The sequence below is a fragment of the Nyctibius grandis genome, chromosome 2, assembly GCF_013368605.1.
Source record: "Nyctibius grandis isolate bNycGra1 chromosome 2, bNycGra1.pri, whole genome shotgun sequence".
In the NCBI taxonomy this organism is placed as follows: domain Eukaryota; kingdom Metazoa; phylum Chordata; class Aves; order Nyctibiiformes; family Nyctibiidae; genus Nyctibius; species Nyctibius grandis.
Genome location: NC_090659.1, coordinates 108,811,208 through 108,826,805, shown reverse-complemented (window position 1 = coordinate 108,826,805; position 15,598 = coordinate 108,811,208). Strand labels below are relative to the sequence as shown.

The 15,598-nt window shown below is 42.3% G+C and overlaps 1 protein-coding gene across 1 annotated transcript in view; it reads left to right on the top strand.

Moving 5' to 3' along the window:
- The window catches only part of DDX10 (DEAD-box helicase 10), a 219,636-nt gene that overhangs the window by 30,437 nt on the left and 173,601 nt on the right, over positions 1 to 15,598 (top strand). Inside the window, exon 10 of the mRNA XM_068424731.1 lies at positions 14,523 to 14,624. Coding sequence (XP_068280832.1) covers positions 14,523 to 14,624 — 102 coding nt within the window. The remainder of the gene's footprint in view (positions 1 to 14,522; positions 14,625 to 15,598) is intronic.

The window sequence follows — 15,598 nt, the reverse complement described above, 5'->3', positions numbered from 1 at the left end:
GAGTGAACACAGCTGCTGTGGAAAATGGATTGCTCACACTCTAGGCTGGAGGACCAAACAAGCTCCCAAGGCTTTTTGAATTCAATTTATTCTGAGACTAGCATGATAATGTTGGTGAGCCACTGCCTATTCTTGTCCATTATTTCTTGTGATTAAGTCTGTCTGGCAAACAAGGACACCTAGCCAGTATGGTTGAATGAAGGGGATTATGGTTTTGTGGTATGAATAAAACCCAGTTGCATGGTGCTCAGACTTGGCAATAGATATAAATGGGCTGCTGTCCAGACAGGAGAAGGAAAAGGATGTTAGGTGATCAGAGGAAAGCAAATCAAAGTAACCCTCAAAATAAACAAACCCCGAAGCAATCTATGACTTCATAGCAATGTTTACTGATAATTTTTTGGGGATGCTGTACTGAGGTCTATGCAATGGAGAAATAGGAGTGAACAAAGCGTTAGAAGTGAGCTAAACCGAAAAGTTCACTTTTTGTTGCTTAAATGCTCTGTGGGATGTTGGACTGTTCACAACCCATGGGAAGAGCTCTTCTCCCTGGCTGAATCAAGGAACCAGCAGTGAACACGGGCTCTCTGCACTGTTTGCGCAGCTGTGAAAAGCAAGCACGCTTTCTGGTCTACTGTAATTTTTATTGGGCTGTTTTATTAGGACTTGCAGTAGATGATACAGCACAGTTTCAGTTAGCAGTGCACATGGATCTCTTGTTAAACATTTGTCATTTTAAAATAAAATACCTATTACAAAAAGAGACCATTGATCATGTAGATGGAATAGAAATGCCGATATTCATGCATCTGTTTTCTGTTCTCATTTGTCACTTAAAAAGAATAACAAATTACCACATTAGGGAAGAAACCCAGCAGTTTAGAAGGTATGATAAACAGTAGAGAAAACTCTTCTTGCTTCTGGGCTTGGAGATATAATGTTTTATTGGTTTGAATCTTAGATTTCACCAGTCCTCATCATGTCAGAAGGCCCAGAAGGTAGTATAGTTGGAAACAAAGTCTTGCCTGAATTGAGCCCAATATGAGAGACCTAAAGCTGTTACTTTGTTTAAGAAATATGTTTCAAAATGGTAGGTTATATAATCAGATTTAATAGTTGAATTTTAAAACAAAACTATGAATTATTGTATTTCTGTGGAAAGCCTTAGGGGTAGATATGAATATTAGTTTCTCTGTTGAAGGATAGTGTGTGGGTGAACAGGTTTATTTATATGCATATCAGATTGAAATAGGTCTTTTCAGAATAAAACTGTCCATTTTGATATGTTTTGGATATATTTTTATAGATGTCTTATATTGTTCCTTTACATAAAAGGAGTGCAACACAGACAAATGTCTGCATCAATTAAATGTTTTTTCCTTCACTACTGTAGTTATTTTATCAAGGAATTGAAAATAATTTAAAAATAAAATACAAATTACATGCTGGAAATAACAGAACTTGACTCACTCTAACTTTTTTCCAGTCCGTATTATATTAAGCATGATTGTTAGGTTTTTAGCTAACCTATAGATTGGGAAGTCATTGTTTGTAACCTAGCTTCAAAAAAGTAGATGTATATTTACATACTCAGATGGTGATTCTCTCTCTCTTTTCAAGTACTTCTTACAACAGATTAAGAACTGTACTATGCCAGGTTTTTTTTTCCCTCATCCTCAAGTCTCAATTGCAATAGTGTGTACATTAACAAATACCTATATAATTTCACTACCATATTGTTTCAGTCTTTACAGGGGTAAATCTTTGCTATACAAGCAGGAATCTGTGCTGCTTTTTGAATTTTGCTTGTCAGTTATTCCACATGATGGAATTGTCTTTTTCTGGATTCTTTGTGGAAACTAAAATTGTATGCAAAGGTTTAAAGGACATTACTGTTACAAAATCAAGTGCTCCAGAATATTTATGTTCTCAGAAGGGTATGAATGGTCTGCAGTGAATAAATGATCGCCTTACACGGTGAGTAATTTGGCTTCACAGTGGAAGTAACTGTTAAATAGTTTTGTATTAATAGTTTAGCAACCATGTATGATGAACAGAGTCCAGCAGAAGAAGAGTGAAAATACGTAATTAGAGAGTATCATAATGCACATGCCAAACCAGGCAAACTTAGTGGGCTTGGTTTTGATGCTATTCCAAATGCTGAACTTACTGACCTTAATGTTTTAAGGAAAGCAGTCTTTTCCTTACTTCTGGTAAGTCTCTAGCAAATTTGATTTGGGTGAGAAAGAGACCGTTGGGAAGTTGATTTGGCTTTCTTGATGCCTGATGTCCTTTCTTTGAAGGGATCTGCTGTGGAGTGTTCCTGCAATTCTAATGTTTCTAAAGGTGGCTTGTTGGCTTGGAATGCAAGGCTTTCTAGGAATGGGCTTTGATTTAAGCTCACAAGTTTTACAGTGATATCTTACTTCCTCCTATGTCTTTTGACAGATGAGATGACAACATATGTTGATACTATCCATCCTGGCCCAGTTAGGCTAAAATTAGATCTTTAATCAAGTCAACTTGGTAAAGTCCCATTTAAGCTGCAGATTAAAAAAACCCACAAAACACATTTTTTTTTGATTATGGTGATAGATGTCTGACCTCCAAAGCATAAAAATTATACACTTATGCTTCCTTGCATGTTTATGTGTGGTAAATATCTTCAAAAACATTATCACCTTCTTTATATTGAATTTTCTGCAATGGGAAATACTTCAGTTCAGGAAACTGTAATGCAAGTATCTTTATATCTGCAACCCTTCTCCCCCTAGATTTTACAATTATCATCACCATTTTCTCCTTTGCCAGTTTTTAAAATAGGTTATTTTTTTCTTGCCAAACAAAGCAGAAATACTGCCTTTAAATCTCTTGAAATTTGGCATCAACTTAGATCTTCTGAAATGCAAATGTTAGGGAAATATGTTGCAATACATATGTTCAAGACAACCTGTATAACGTTTCCTGTAAAGTCTGCATATCCATGCAGGCGATCCTTACAGTTCTCTTTCCATTGCTTTCCCATCATTTTTTCTCCTACTGAATGTCTGCCCTACAGCAAAATACTGGTGCCTGATGACCATCAATCAGATGGTTCCCATTCCTATTTTATTCTGGTATGACCATGACCATGACCATGTGTCACTGACAATTAAAATATGGTGCATTTGACTGAACTTTATGTTACGATGATCGTGGCAAGGATGTAAAATTGCTCTGAATGTAGAACAAGCTCAACTCTAGCTGCATGGCAGGGTTGAACTGTTTAATAGCCACAGTACGTTTTCATCTGTTGCCTTTGTGATAATGGTAGTATTGTTTCCTTTAATAGTATTAGCTAGGGGTATATGCAGCCTTTGGCTGGATCTAATCAAGTGTAGGTTAAGATAGGGCAAGATTAGCAAAAAATTGAGTGTCTGGCCTGCACGAAAAGCAATTTTTCTCATCCTGTCCTCACTGAATTGTCACCATGCTATTAGTTCCTTCATGCCTGATACCAGCTGTCGGCTCAGGGTGATTTTTAGCAGAAGTTTAAGATAGATTCTGTCACGGTGAATAAACTACCCTCTTGATTTTGGTGTTTTATTTTATTTATTTTTTGGTATGAAATGAAACTATTTGGCAACTCTTTGTGTTTCTTTGCTAGGGAAATAGTGCTCTTGACATTTTAAACCATTTTTCTCTACTTCTAGTTAGCCAGTACCACATTATCCTAAGTAATGTATCCCATTTCCTTCTTCTCCAGCCTTTGATGCTTGCCCTTGATTGTAGGCATCCTTTTTCTCATCTGCAGTGAGTGTAAATATATTGTTCCTACCCTTTGCTTTATAGTGCTAATGATGTTTTTTGTCACAGCTTCCTTGCTTGTAAGTCAAGCTTGAGTTGCAGAGAAGTTACTTGCCTTTTTGATAAGTATTGAAGCCAATAGACTCTAGAAAATAAGACAGATATGAACTAGAAGTATGTGAATTTTTTTTTCCAAAGACTTTCTGCAAGTAAGATGCAATTTTCCATAGAATTGGAATGAATTGTATCTGGTATCCTAAGAGACTGTTAAAATTGCAATGCAAAGATGAGTCCCTCCTCTGGTTTCTTGATTACCTTGAGGAGATGGCGAGATAAGTAATACCATCAATTACTACATAGTCCAAGAAAGTTTTATTATTTTGAGGTTTTTAATTGACTTTTCTCCAACACGATTTAAGTGCATACTTAGTGAATAATAAATCACCAGAGTGAATTAGCCTTTTAGGACAGATGTTTGGTTTTGGTGATGATGGACAACTTGAAGGCTGCAGTCAGCAAGAATGGGGAGAACTTTTCCTAATGTCTTCTCATCTGCAGAAGAAGTAGTCCTCCTGCTGAAGAGTTTCTGTAGCTGAGGTTGACTCTCTTTTAGTATGAAAGACACAGAGAAAACACTTTTGAAACCTTAAATTTTCCACCGCAACCTCTCTTTTTGAGGTTATCTTTAAGACCATAATTTTCTTATTAGCACATTACTAAGTTCTTTTCTTTTTTTGAGAAATAATACTCTGCCCAAGTAAAACTCCTTTTTTTCTAGGCTTGCATTTTGCTTTCTGTAACTAAACACCAATTGGGGACACTGAACAGATACAAACCTTCCCAGACAGTACTTAAGATTGTTTGGTTTTCAGCATGCTTAATTCTGCAATTATTTCATTTTCATGTTTAGCTTTGAAGAACAGCTTTAATATTAAACTGTCTGTTTTAATTAATTACAATATAAAAATAGGAAAAGACTGTTGCTCCTTAACTTCAAGTACGTTTAAAATATTGGCATTTAAAAGAGTGAATGTTTCCAAAATAGGTAAGGAAACAGATTACTCTGCATCAATAGTTACCAGCTGTTTTTCAGTCCCTTTGAATTTCTGAAGACATCAGCTCTGAGAAATATTTTTAATGTTGTTGTTGTTTTTTTTTTTTTCTTAGTATTTGCCAAAAGATGAGAAAGTACAGGTACTTGGAAACCTCTGTCTCCTCTTTGTGTATTTTTATGTGATTGTTTCTTTACTTAGCTATAGTACTATTTTCTCTGTATAAAGGCTTTGCAAGACTTAATGTAAATATTTAATTCGTTGTTGTCCATAGATGCCAGTTTTAATGCTTGGGGTTGTTTTTGTGAGTTATCTATGGAATGTGCCTTTAGAATTACATCTCCTGAATCTGCACTTGCTGAAAAGATAACTGACTCGGCAAATAATGTGTTTAGCACTAATAACACAAGAACACCTTTCAAGGATCAGATTGAAGATTCATCTGATCCTGCATCCTGTTTTGAGAGTGACCTTGTAGATACTGAGGAAAAGCTATAGAAGCAAAACTAATGTAAAATGGTATTTCCTGTACTCTGTCATAGAATCATACAGTGGTTTGGGTTGGAAGGGACCTTAAAGATCATCTAGTTCCAACCTCTGTGCCACGAGCAGGGACACCTTTCCACTAGACTAGGTTGCTCAAAGCCTCATCCAACGTGGCCTTGAACACTGCCAGGGAGGGGGCACCCACAACCCTCACGGTAAAGAATTTCTTCCTAATATCTAATCTAAATCTACCCTCTTTCAGTTTAAAACCAGTACCCCATATCATTGCAGAGTTTGGGTTCATGTCTTGCAGAGAGGATATGTGTATTCTCTGACCCTTGATGGGTATTTCTTCCATGATTTGTATGGCGCTGGTCTTTCGTAGCGTGTTTTGCACTGAATAAAATAAATCTAATAAAGCGACCATTTAAGAATGCAAAGTCAGGCACTCCAGGATAAGAAATTGCAGAAGCAACAAAACTACAGAAATCCCTTCATACCTTTGACTAAATTTAAGGAATCTGTAAAAATTGTCCTTTGTAGGTGTTTATACCGTGTGATCAAGACTTTTTTTGTCTTCTTGACAAATGAGGAAGATTGTTGTTAAGAGACTAAGCAGACATTCTTTTCAGATATTGGATCATTCTCATAGCTCTTTTTGGAATCCTTTCCTTTTGTAGCATCTGTTTTGAAGAGAAGAGCAGAGCTCTGTTATTCTGCACACTAAATCAGTAAGACTGGTATTGGCAGCAATATTATCTCTGTCTTCCTGTCTGATACAAGCCTTGGGCAGATAAAAGAGAATATTTTCATCCTCCTTTCCAACAGTGCTCTGAGAGCTCAGGGTGTTTTGATGAATAATTAGCTGCGTTGGAACTGTGATCATCAATTTTTGCTGTAAAATGCAAAGTCCTCTAAGGTTCAGTGGCTTTCCAGGATTTCATTGTTTGTTCAAGCAGTGGCAGTGTCTGACATGAACCCTCTTTGTGGAAATATCATCTGGAATTTGTCTGGGTTAAAATATATAGAGCTTTCTTACGAGGTGCACTGGGTCTATGTAAGCAAGTCATTCCCAACCTTAATTATTATATAAGGGGCCCAAACATTCATGGGATGTTTGGTCAGCAATGACTTACGTCCTCCTATGCTGTTGGTAAAGATAATAAATTGCCTTAAACCAAGCATAGGGGTTGCTTTATAACTCTTTTAGATTCTACAAGCTGATAATTCTGCATTAAGAGCATTTTAGGTCTACTAATGAAATGGATTAAAATCAAGTTAGTGTAGTTTTTGTGCAGTATCTCTCCCTCACCCACAACCCTAAAGCAGTATTTTTTGGGACAAAGTCCAAATGTCTTACCATTTCCATCAGTACTCTTACCAAACCATATAAGCCCAGTAAATTTACATAGTGTTGGTATGTGGCAGAGACTCTCCTCTTTGTATAAATTTGATTTCCGTGTAAAATTTCATAATCTAGAATGTAAAGGTTAAAATCTCACGACGAAAACATTTATTAAACATTTTAAAATTATCTTTAAAAGTCAATCCCCAAACCCATCGTGTATAGCATCGGAAAGAAAAAAAAGGCATCTGAGAGTATTTTGTTGTGATTTTTTTTTTTTTTTTTTTAAATTCATCAAATCAAAGCTGAGAGCTGTAATAGAAGCTGTCAGACTGTTTTAACTGCAGATTTTGTTGCTACTTGCATTGATTACTATGCTGTGACAGATAGTTTGTAGTTTTCAAACAGTTTTGCAGTACTGTTTTTGCCAAGTGATAACTGTTTATACTTGGAGAAATGTGGACTCCCTGTATTCCATCTGAAAGGATTTTTATCAGTTAATGGTACGAATCTTGTTTGCTGTGCCTGAGAACATCCTTCTGTGCTCTCTCGCCTCCAACTTACAAGCTCTTTTAAGCTAAGGAGCCTTGACTTTAGTACTTCCTTAAATAGCACTTACGTTCCCTTTTCTATGCACAAAGACTGAACTGGTGTTTTCTTCTGTAATTGCTGAGCTTTTATTGGAAAGGTACGAAAGACCTACGCTGGCATAGTCTTGTTCTCTGTGGCCTCTGACCCAAAGACAAACTAATGGGGATTTGGACAGGTTAGATAGATGGGCCAAGACCAACGGCATGAGGTTCAACAAGAACAAGTGCCGGGTCTTACACTTGGGCCACAACAACCGCATGCAGCTCTACAGGCTGGGGGAAGAGTGGTTAGAAAGCGGCCCGGCGGAAAGAGACCTGGGGGTGCTGATCGACAGCCGGCTAAACATGAGCCAGCAGTGTGCCCAGGTGGCCAAGAAGGCCAATGGCATCCTGGCCTCTATTAGGAATAGTGTAGCCAGCCGGTCTAGGGAAGTGATTGTCCCTCTGTACTTGGCACTGGTGAGGCCGCACCTTGAATACTGTGTCCAGTTCTGGGCCCCGCACTTCAAGAAAGATGTTGAGGTGTTGGAGCGAGTCCAGAGGAGGGCGACCAAGCTGGTGAAGGGTCTGGAGGGTCTGACCTACGAGGAACGGCTGAGGGAGCTGGGGTTGTTTAGCCTGGAGAAGAGGAGGCTCAGAGGTGACCTTATTGCAGTCTACAACTACCTGAAGGGAGGTTGTAGTGAAGTGGGAGTCGGCCTCTTCACCCAGGCAACTAGCGATAGGACAAGAGGACACAGCCTCAAGCTTCGCCAGGGGAGGTTCAGGTTGGACATGAGGAAGAATTTCTTTACAGAAAGGGTTATTAGACATTGGAATGGGCTGCCCAGGGAGGTGGTGGAGTCACCATCTCTGGATGTGTTTAAGAAAAGACTGGACATGGCACTTAGTGCCATGGTCTAGTTGACATGGTGGTGTCAGGGCAATGGTTGGACTCGATGATCCCTGATGTCTCTTCCAACCTGATTGATTCTGTGCTGCTGTGATTCTGTAATAACATCTCCCACCCTTCTGCTGAGAGTTTATACTTTTTCACAGAATCACAGAATGTTAGGGATTGGAAGGGACCTCGAAAGACCATCTAGTCCAATCCCCCTTTTGTATAATATCCTTTCCTTGATGGTTCTCTTGATGGAGAAGAGTGAATGCAATTGGAGTGCAAAACCCAACAGCAGAATGTATGATGGAGTAACAGAAGCTGAAGATTTATGAAATGGCAACAGACTGAGTGGAATAAAGATAGTGGAAACAGTTAACTTTCCTTAGAGAAATCAGAAAGGACAAACCAGATAAGCTTAATATGGATGAAAAGTTATACCAGCATAGGAAAAAAAGACAAATGTGACTGGAGTAGGAACCAAACCAAAGGCCTGTTAAGACAGTAAATAATTTCATAGAAAATAACACTTGAAAAATAATACAATGAGTCTTTTCTGTTTCAAATAAATGGAATACTCGTAATCATAACAGTTTATGTAGAGGCTTACAATCTGCTGCTGCCTGGGGACTTCCCTGTGAGTAGCTCTTGGCAGTTAGAGCTGCTGTACATAGTAACTTACCGCTCTCTTATTTTGCTTTGTCCCACACATTGCTGTCTTCAGTTGGCTGTGAGTGGGATTCTGCCCAAATTTGGCGTATTTCAGAAATACAGTTCGATTGGTGTTTTTTATATAATGGAGAACTCTGCAATATTTTCCTATCAATCTGTACTCTTAAGAACTATTTGTAAATGTAAATGAAGAAATAACACACGTGTTATTTCACACACACACGTGTTATAACACACAGCGAAAAGCGGCGGCAGCGACTTGAGGTTAGTGCGAGGGCGACATCGGGCTTAACCGGGCGGTTTTTCGTACTCTGGGCCCCCCCTGAGCCCCCCGCGAGCATCAGCCCCGAGCTGCTTCCCTCTGACCCCGGACCCGGACCCGGAGGTTCCCGGCAACGAATCAGGAGAGGAGGGGGCGTAGCCGGAGGCACCACCCCCTGTTACCGTTGATAAAGAGCCTCCTGGAGGGCAGGGACTAGTCCCTGGCCAGAGGGGAGAGACTCAGCAGTGCCTGGGTGAGTCAGCAGTGACTGGGTGTGTCCCAGGGCAGGAGAGGCTGCAGTTGTTTGCAACTCGTTGGGGAGGGCACTGACTCCCTCCCAGTGCACAACGCGAGGAAGGTGCCAAGGTGCTGTGAACCAGGGGTGGCACCAACAGGTATTTCCCAGTTCAGTGAAAGAACAATGGTATCTACCCGGTGGAAGAAGACCAAAATGGATGTGGGAACCCAGACAGAGCTCCCACGGAAGGAGGCGATGGTGCAGGTCGCAGGCTGCAGGGAATGCTACACCGTCTCTGTGGTGTCAGGGGGCTGTGTGCGCTGTGAGCAAGTAGATGATCTGCTTGGCCGAGCAGCACAGCTGCAAAACCAGGTTGAAAGGCTTCAAGCCGAAGTAGAAAGGCTTAGGAGCATTCGGGAGGCTGAAATGGAGATAGACTGGTGGAGCCAGGCTCTGCCCTCCCTGCAACAAAAATGGGAGCACCTGCCGGAGAGCTCCCAGAATCGAGGGACCCCTGTACTCTGCCCCTCTCAGGTGGAAAACAATAACCTAGAGGAGAGGAGTGAGTGGAGGCAAGTCTATGGCCATGGCAAAAGGCGAGTGCCCTCCTTGCCTACCTTGCCTCCACAGGTGCCTCTGAGCAATAGATATGAAGCCCTAGTGGAATACAGCCAGTCCAATGGGGATGTGGTGGAGAGGCAACCTATATCAGAGGTCCCACCACAGTCAGAAAAACCTGACGGGCGTATAGCTACCTCCTCCACAAGGAAGAAGAGAAGAGTTTTAGTGGTTGGAGACTCCTTCCTAAAGGGATCTGAGGGCCCAATATGCAGAGCTGACCCCCATCACAGGGAGGTCTGCAGCCTGCCTGGAGGCCGAATCAGGGATATCACCAGGCAACTCCCCAACCTGGTGAAGGCCACAGACTACTACCCCCTGCTGATCTTCCAGACAGGTGGGGAAGAAGCTGCATCCCGTAGTCTGAGGGGGATGAAGAAAGACTACAAGGCCCTAGGACGGTTGGTGAAAGAGTCTGGGGCACAAGTTGTTTTCTCCTCCCTCCTTCCATTTTCAGGTGATGACGTGGGATGGAATAGTAGGATTCTCTCTATTAACGCCTGGCTACGAGACTGGTGCTACAGGCAGGGCTTTGGGTTCTTTGATAATGGCTGGTTTTATAAGACAACAGGCATGACCGTAATACATGGGAAAGGTTTATGTCGTAGGGGCAAAAGGGTTCTGGGACAGGAATTAGCAGGGCTCATTCGGAGAGCTTTAAACTAGATTCGAAGGGGGATGGGGTGGTAGCTGGGCTTGCACCACTGGGGCAACGCTCTAGTGTTGAGGTAGACCAGGAGGCCCCCCATCCCCCTGGGGTGAAATCAGGGGGTGAATCTGGGATGAAATCGGTGTGCCCAGCTCGCTCCCTGAAATGCCTGTACACCAATGCACGCAGCATGGGGAATAAGCAGGAGGAGTTAGAAATCCGTGTTCGGTCGGGGGGCTATGATCTAGTGGCAATTACAGAGACTTGGTGGGACGCCTCGCATGACTGGAATGTGGTCATGGATGGCTATGTCCTGTTCAGGAAAGACAGGCCGCTAAGGAGAGGTGGTGGAGTTGCTCTTTATGTGAGTGAGCAGCTAGAATGTATTGAGTTCTGTCCAGAGACGGATCAGGAGCGAGTTGAGAGTTTGTGGGTGCGAATTAAGGGGCAGGCTGGCAGGGGTGATACTGTTGTGGGTGTCTATTACAGGCCACCGGATCAGGATGAGGAGGGTGATGAGGCCTTCTACAGGCAGCTGAGAGCAGTCTCTCAATTACAGGGCCTGGTTGTTGTGGGGGATTTCAACTACCCTGATATTTGCTGGGAGGCCTACTCAGCCAGCCATCCCCAGTCCAGGAGGTTCCTCCAGTGCATTGATGATAACTTTCTGATGCAAATGGTGGATGAGCCAACTAGGAGAGGAGCGCTGCTGGATCTGATCCTCACTAACAAGGAGGGTCTGGTTGAAGAGGTGAAGGTTGAGGGCAGCCTTGGTTGTAGCGACCATGAGATGGTAGAGTTCAGGATCTCATGTGGCAGGAACAGAATAGCTAGCAGAATCACAACCCTGGACTTGAGGAGGGCCAGCTTTGGCCTTTTCAAGCAATTGCTAGGGGAAATCCCATGGGACAGGGTACTAGAAGGTAAGGGGGCCCAAGATAGTTGGTTAGCATTCAAGGACTGCTTCTTCCGAGCTCAAGATCAGAGCATCCCAACAGGTAGGAAGTCAAGGAAGAGTACCAGGAGACCTGCATGGTTAAACAGGGAACTGCTGGGCAAACTCAAGTGGAAGAGGAAGGTGTACAGATCGTGGAAGGAGGGGCTGGCCACTTGGGAGGAATATAAGTCTGTTGTCAGAGGATGTAGGGAGGCAACTAGGAAAGCTAAGGCCTCCTTGGAATTAAACCTTGCAAGAGAGGTCAAGGACAACAGAAAGGGCTTCTTCAAATACATTGCAGGTAAAGCCAACACTAGAGGCAATGTGGGCCCACTGATGAATGAGGTGGGGGTCCTGGAGACAGAGGATAAAAAGAAGGCGGAGTTACTGAATGCCTTCTTTGCCTCTGTCTATACTGTTGGAGGCTGTCCTGAGGAGCCCTGGACCCCTGCGGCCTCAGAAGACGTGAGCATAGAGGAGGAATCTGTCTTGGTTGATGAGGGCTGGGTCAGGGACCAATTAAGCAACCTGGATGTCCATAAATCCATGGGCCCTGATGCGCGGGTGCTGAGGGAGCTGGCGGAAGTCATTGCTAGGCCACTCTCCATCATCTTTGCTAAGTCGTGGGCAACGGGAGAGGTGCCTGAGGACTGGAGGAAAGCGAATGTCACTCCAGTCTTCAAAAAGGGCAAGAAGGAGGACCCGGGTAACTATAGACCGGTCAGCCTCACCTCCATCCCTGGAAAGGTGATGGAGCAACTTGTCCTTGGTGCTGTCTCTAGGCACATCAAGGATAGGGGGATCATTAGGGGCACTCAGCATGGCTTCACCAAGGGGAAGTCATGCTTAACCAACTTGATAGCCTTTTATGAGGACATAACCCGGTGGATAGATGGTGGTAAAGCTGTGGATGTGGTCTATCTCGATTTCAGTAAAGCGTTTGACACGGTCTCCTACAGCATCCTCGCAGCTAAACTGGGGAAGTGTGGTCTGGATGATCGGGTAGTGAGGTGGATTGTAAACTGGCTGAAGGAAAGAAGCCAGAGAGTAGTGGTCAGCGGGACAGAGTCCAGTTGGAGGTCTGTGTCTAGCGGAGTTCCGCAAGGGTCAGTTCTGGGACCAGTACTATTCAATATATTCATTAATGACTTGGATGAGGGATTAGAGTGCGCTGTCAGCAAGTTCGCTGATGACACAAAACTGGGAGGAGTGGCTGAGATGCCGGAAGGCTGCGCAGCCGTTCAGAGAGACCTGGACAGGCTGGAGAGTTGGGCGGGGAGAAATTTAATGAAATATAACAAGGGCAAGTGTAGAGTCCTGCATCTGGGCAAGAACAACCCCATGTACCAGTACAAGTTGGGGACAGAGCTGTTGGAGACCAGCGTAGGGGAAAGGGACCTGGGGGTCCTAGTGGACAACAGGATGACCATGAGCCAGCAGTGTGCCCTTGTGGCCAAGAAGGCCAATGGCATCCTGGGGTGTATTAGAAGGGGTGTGGTCAGCAGGTTGAGAGAGGTTCTCCTCCCCCTCTACTCTGCCCTGGTGCGGCCGCATCTGGAATATTGTGTCCAGTTCTGGGCCCCTCAGTTCAAGAAGGACAGGGAACTGCTAGAGAGAGTCCAGCGCAGAGCCACGAAGATGATTAAGGGAGTGGAGCATCTCCCTTATGAGGAGAGGCTGAGGGAGCTGGGTCTCTTTAGCTTAGAGAAGAGGAGACTGAGGGGTGACCTCATTAATGTTTATAAATATGGAAAGGGCAAGTGTCATGAGGATGGAGCCAGGCTCTTCTCAGTGACATCCCTTGACAGGACAAGGGGCAATGGGTGCAAGCTGGAGCACAGGAGGTTCCACTTAAATTTGAGGAAAATCTTCTTTACTGTAAGGGTGACTGAACACTGGAACAGGCGGCCCAGAGGGGTTGTGGAGTCTCCTTCTCTGGAGACATTCAAAACCCGCCTGGACGCGTTCCTGTGTGATATGGTCTAGGCAATCCTGCCCCGGCAGGGGGATTGGACTAGATGATCTTTCGAGGTCCCTTCCAATCCCTAACATTCTGTGATTCTGTGATTCTGTGTTACAACAGATATGGACTTAGATAATACAGATAAGCTAACTCATCACTACTACTTCATCAGTGGGACTTAAAGCCATTGTCTTGTTTGTTTACTAATGCCATTGGATATTTTTTTCTCCATGAACGTCCTCAAGTTGCTAAATTTGCTGAAAGTAGGAACTGACATTTTCTTACACAAAAATAAAGTGAACATGAAGATGCTTTAAGAACAAAATAGAAGAATTCTTATTTCTTTGCCAACTGTGTATCTTGAGTAATTACCAATTACATTTCATACAGCTGTTAAGTGCATTGAAGACTGAACACTAGATGCGTTCTTATGGGATCAGTCTGATTGTATTTTTTCTTCTGCATGTAGAAACTGCTTCTATAAGTGAAAGAACTCCTGGTTTTGTGCTTTTCTTTCAGTGATGCCTCTGTGACCTGTTAGAAAGGTAGCCTTTATTGAACATGCAAATAGAAGTTGTTGTTTGGGATCAAGGCACTTATCCTTTCCTAGCCTTTACTTTCTTTCACTTGCAGGATATGCAAAGAGGAATCGATTGTTACCAGGTGTTAAGACTTGCCTGTTGGTAAAGGATGAATGCAAGTAGCTAGATCTTCTAGTATTGTAAGCTTTGATCAAGTGCCATTTGATTACTACAGAAATATTTCAAATCTAGGGAAGAAAAGATCCACTGATCTGAATCTATGTCTTAGTCCCAGATCTTTAGGGCTCTAGTTGTAGTTTTGAAATCAGCCCAAGATATTGGCAAGTCGCTTAACTGGTTTGCCTTTTCTTTTCCCTTTGTAAAGTGAGGATTTCTGTCTGCTCTTTGGGCTGCTTATAGGGAAGCAAATGTAAATTCTCATTGGTTATTGAAAACTTCAACAAAAAACTGTATTTTTTGCATGTTTGCTTTAGGTGTCTCTTTTGTGTTTTTTTTCCCTGATCAGATACAAAGAAGGTGGTGAAGCATTGTTGGTATTGCTTCCCTCAGAAGAAAAAGGCATGGTGGAACAGCTGGCGCAGAGGAAAGTACCTGTCAGTGAAATCAAGTAAGTGACTAATGGCTTGTCTGTTATTCAGCCTTCTTTCTACGTGAATAATGTGTGATGAGTTTATGACAATCCTTATGGAGTAAAGTGCTTGAATTCCCTGAAGCTGGACAAACAAGGGAGATTTTGATAGTGTTGTAGAAGGAAAAGACCTTGAGACATTACCTATTCCATCCCCTTTCCCAAAGGCAGGATCAGCTGCACGAATCATTCTGATCAGGTGCTTGTCTAACTTGCCAATGAATATCTTCACAATTTACCAAAGTGATCTCATCTATACTCAACAGTTCCTGCCATTAAGGTTTTTTCTTCAAGTGTCTGATAAGCGCTGCAAGTAATTTAAGTGAAATATTTCTTTTGTCCTGTGCCAAAAATATATAGAAAATTATGTATTCTCTTACTCCTTGCAACTACTTTTTGTGTAATTGAACATTATCATGCAACCTCTTTCTCTTATTTTCTTCTGCAGATTAAACAATTACAATTTCTTTAATCTGTCCTTGTATGTTTTTATACCTTTTATCATTCCTGTTCTTCTGACCTGTCTTTTGTTTAGTTCTAGACTACTTCTCCAATTTGTCCTGGTCTTTCTGAATCAGTTAGTTGAAGAACAGGAAATAAGATGTGGCTAAATGGTTATTTTACATAGTAGAGAGAGTATTCCGATGGAGACCTGTAGAATCTATGCTATCTGTACAAGAGAGAACTGACTTTGAAAGAGTTGCAGAAGCATATAATGATATAATTTTAAAATAAAAAAGCACTTGTATTTTCAATTTCTATTAAATGCAGTGGACATGTAGGAAAGGCAAAAACCCTAACTGTAAAGATAATAGAAAAAACCCCACAGCACTAAAAAGAATTGGTGGTAATTTCTTGATTAGCAGCTATAGGTAGGAAGGAGTTACTTGTTCTTTGAGTCTTGTCAGTCTAATGCTAAGTCAAAAGAGGAAACAGAATGTGAAGGAAATACA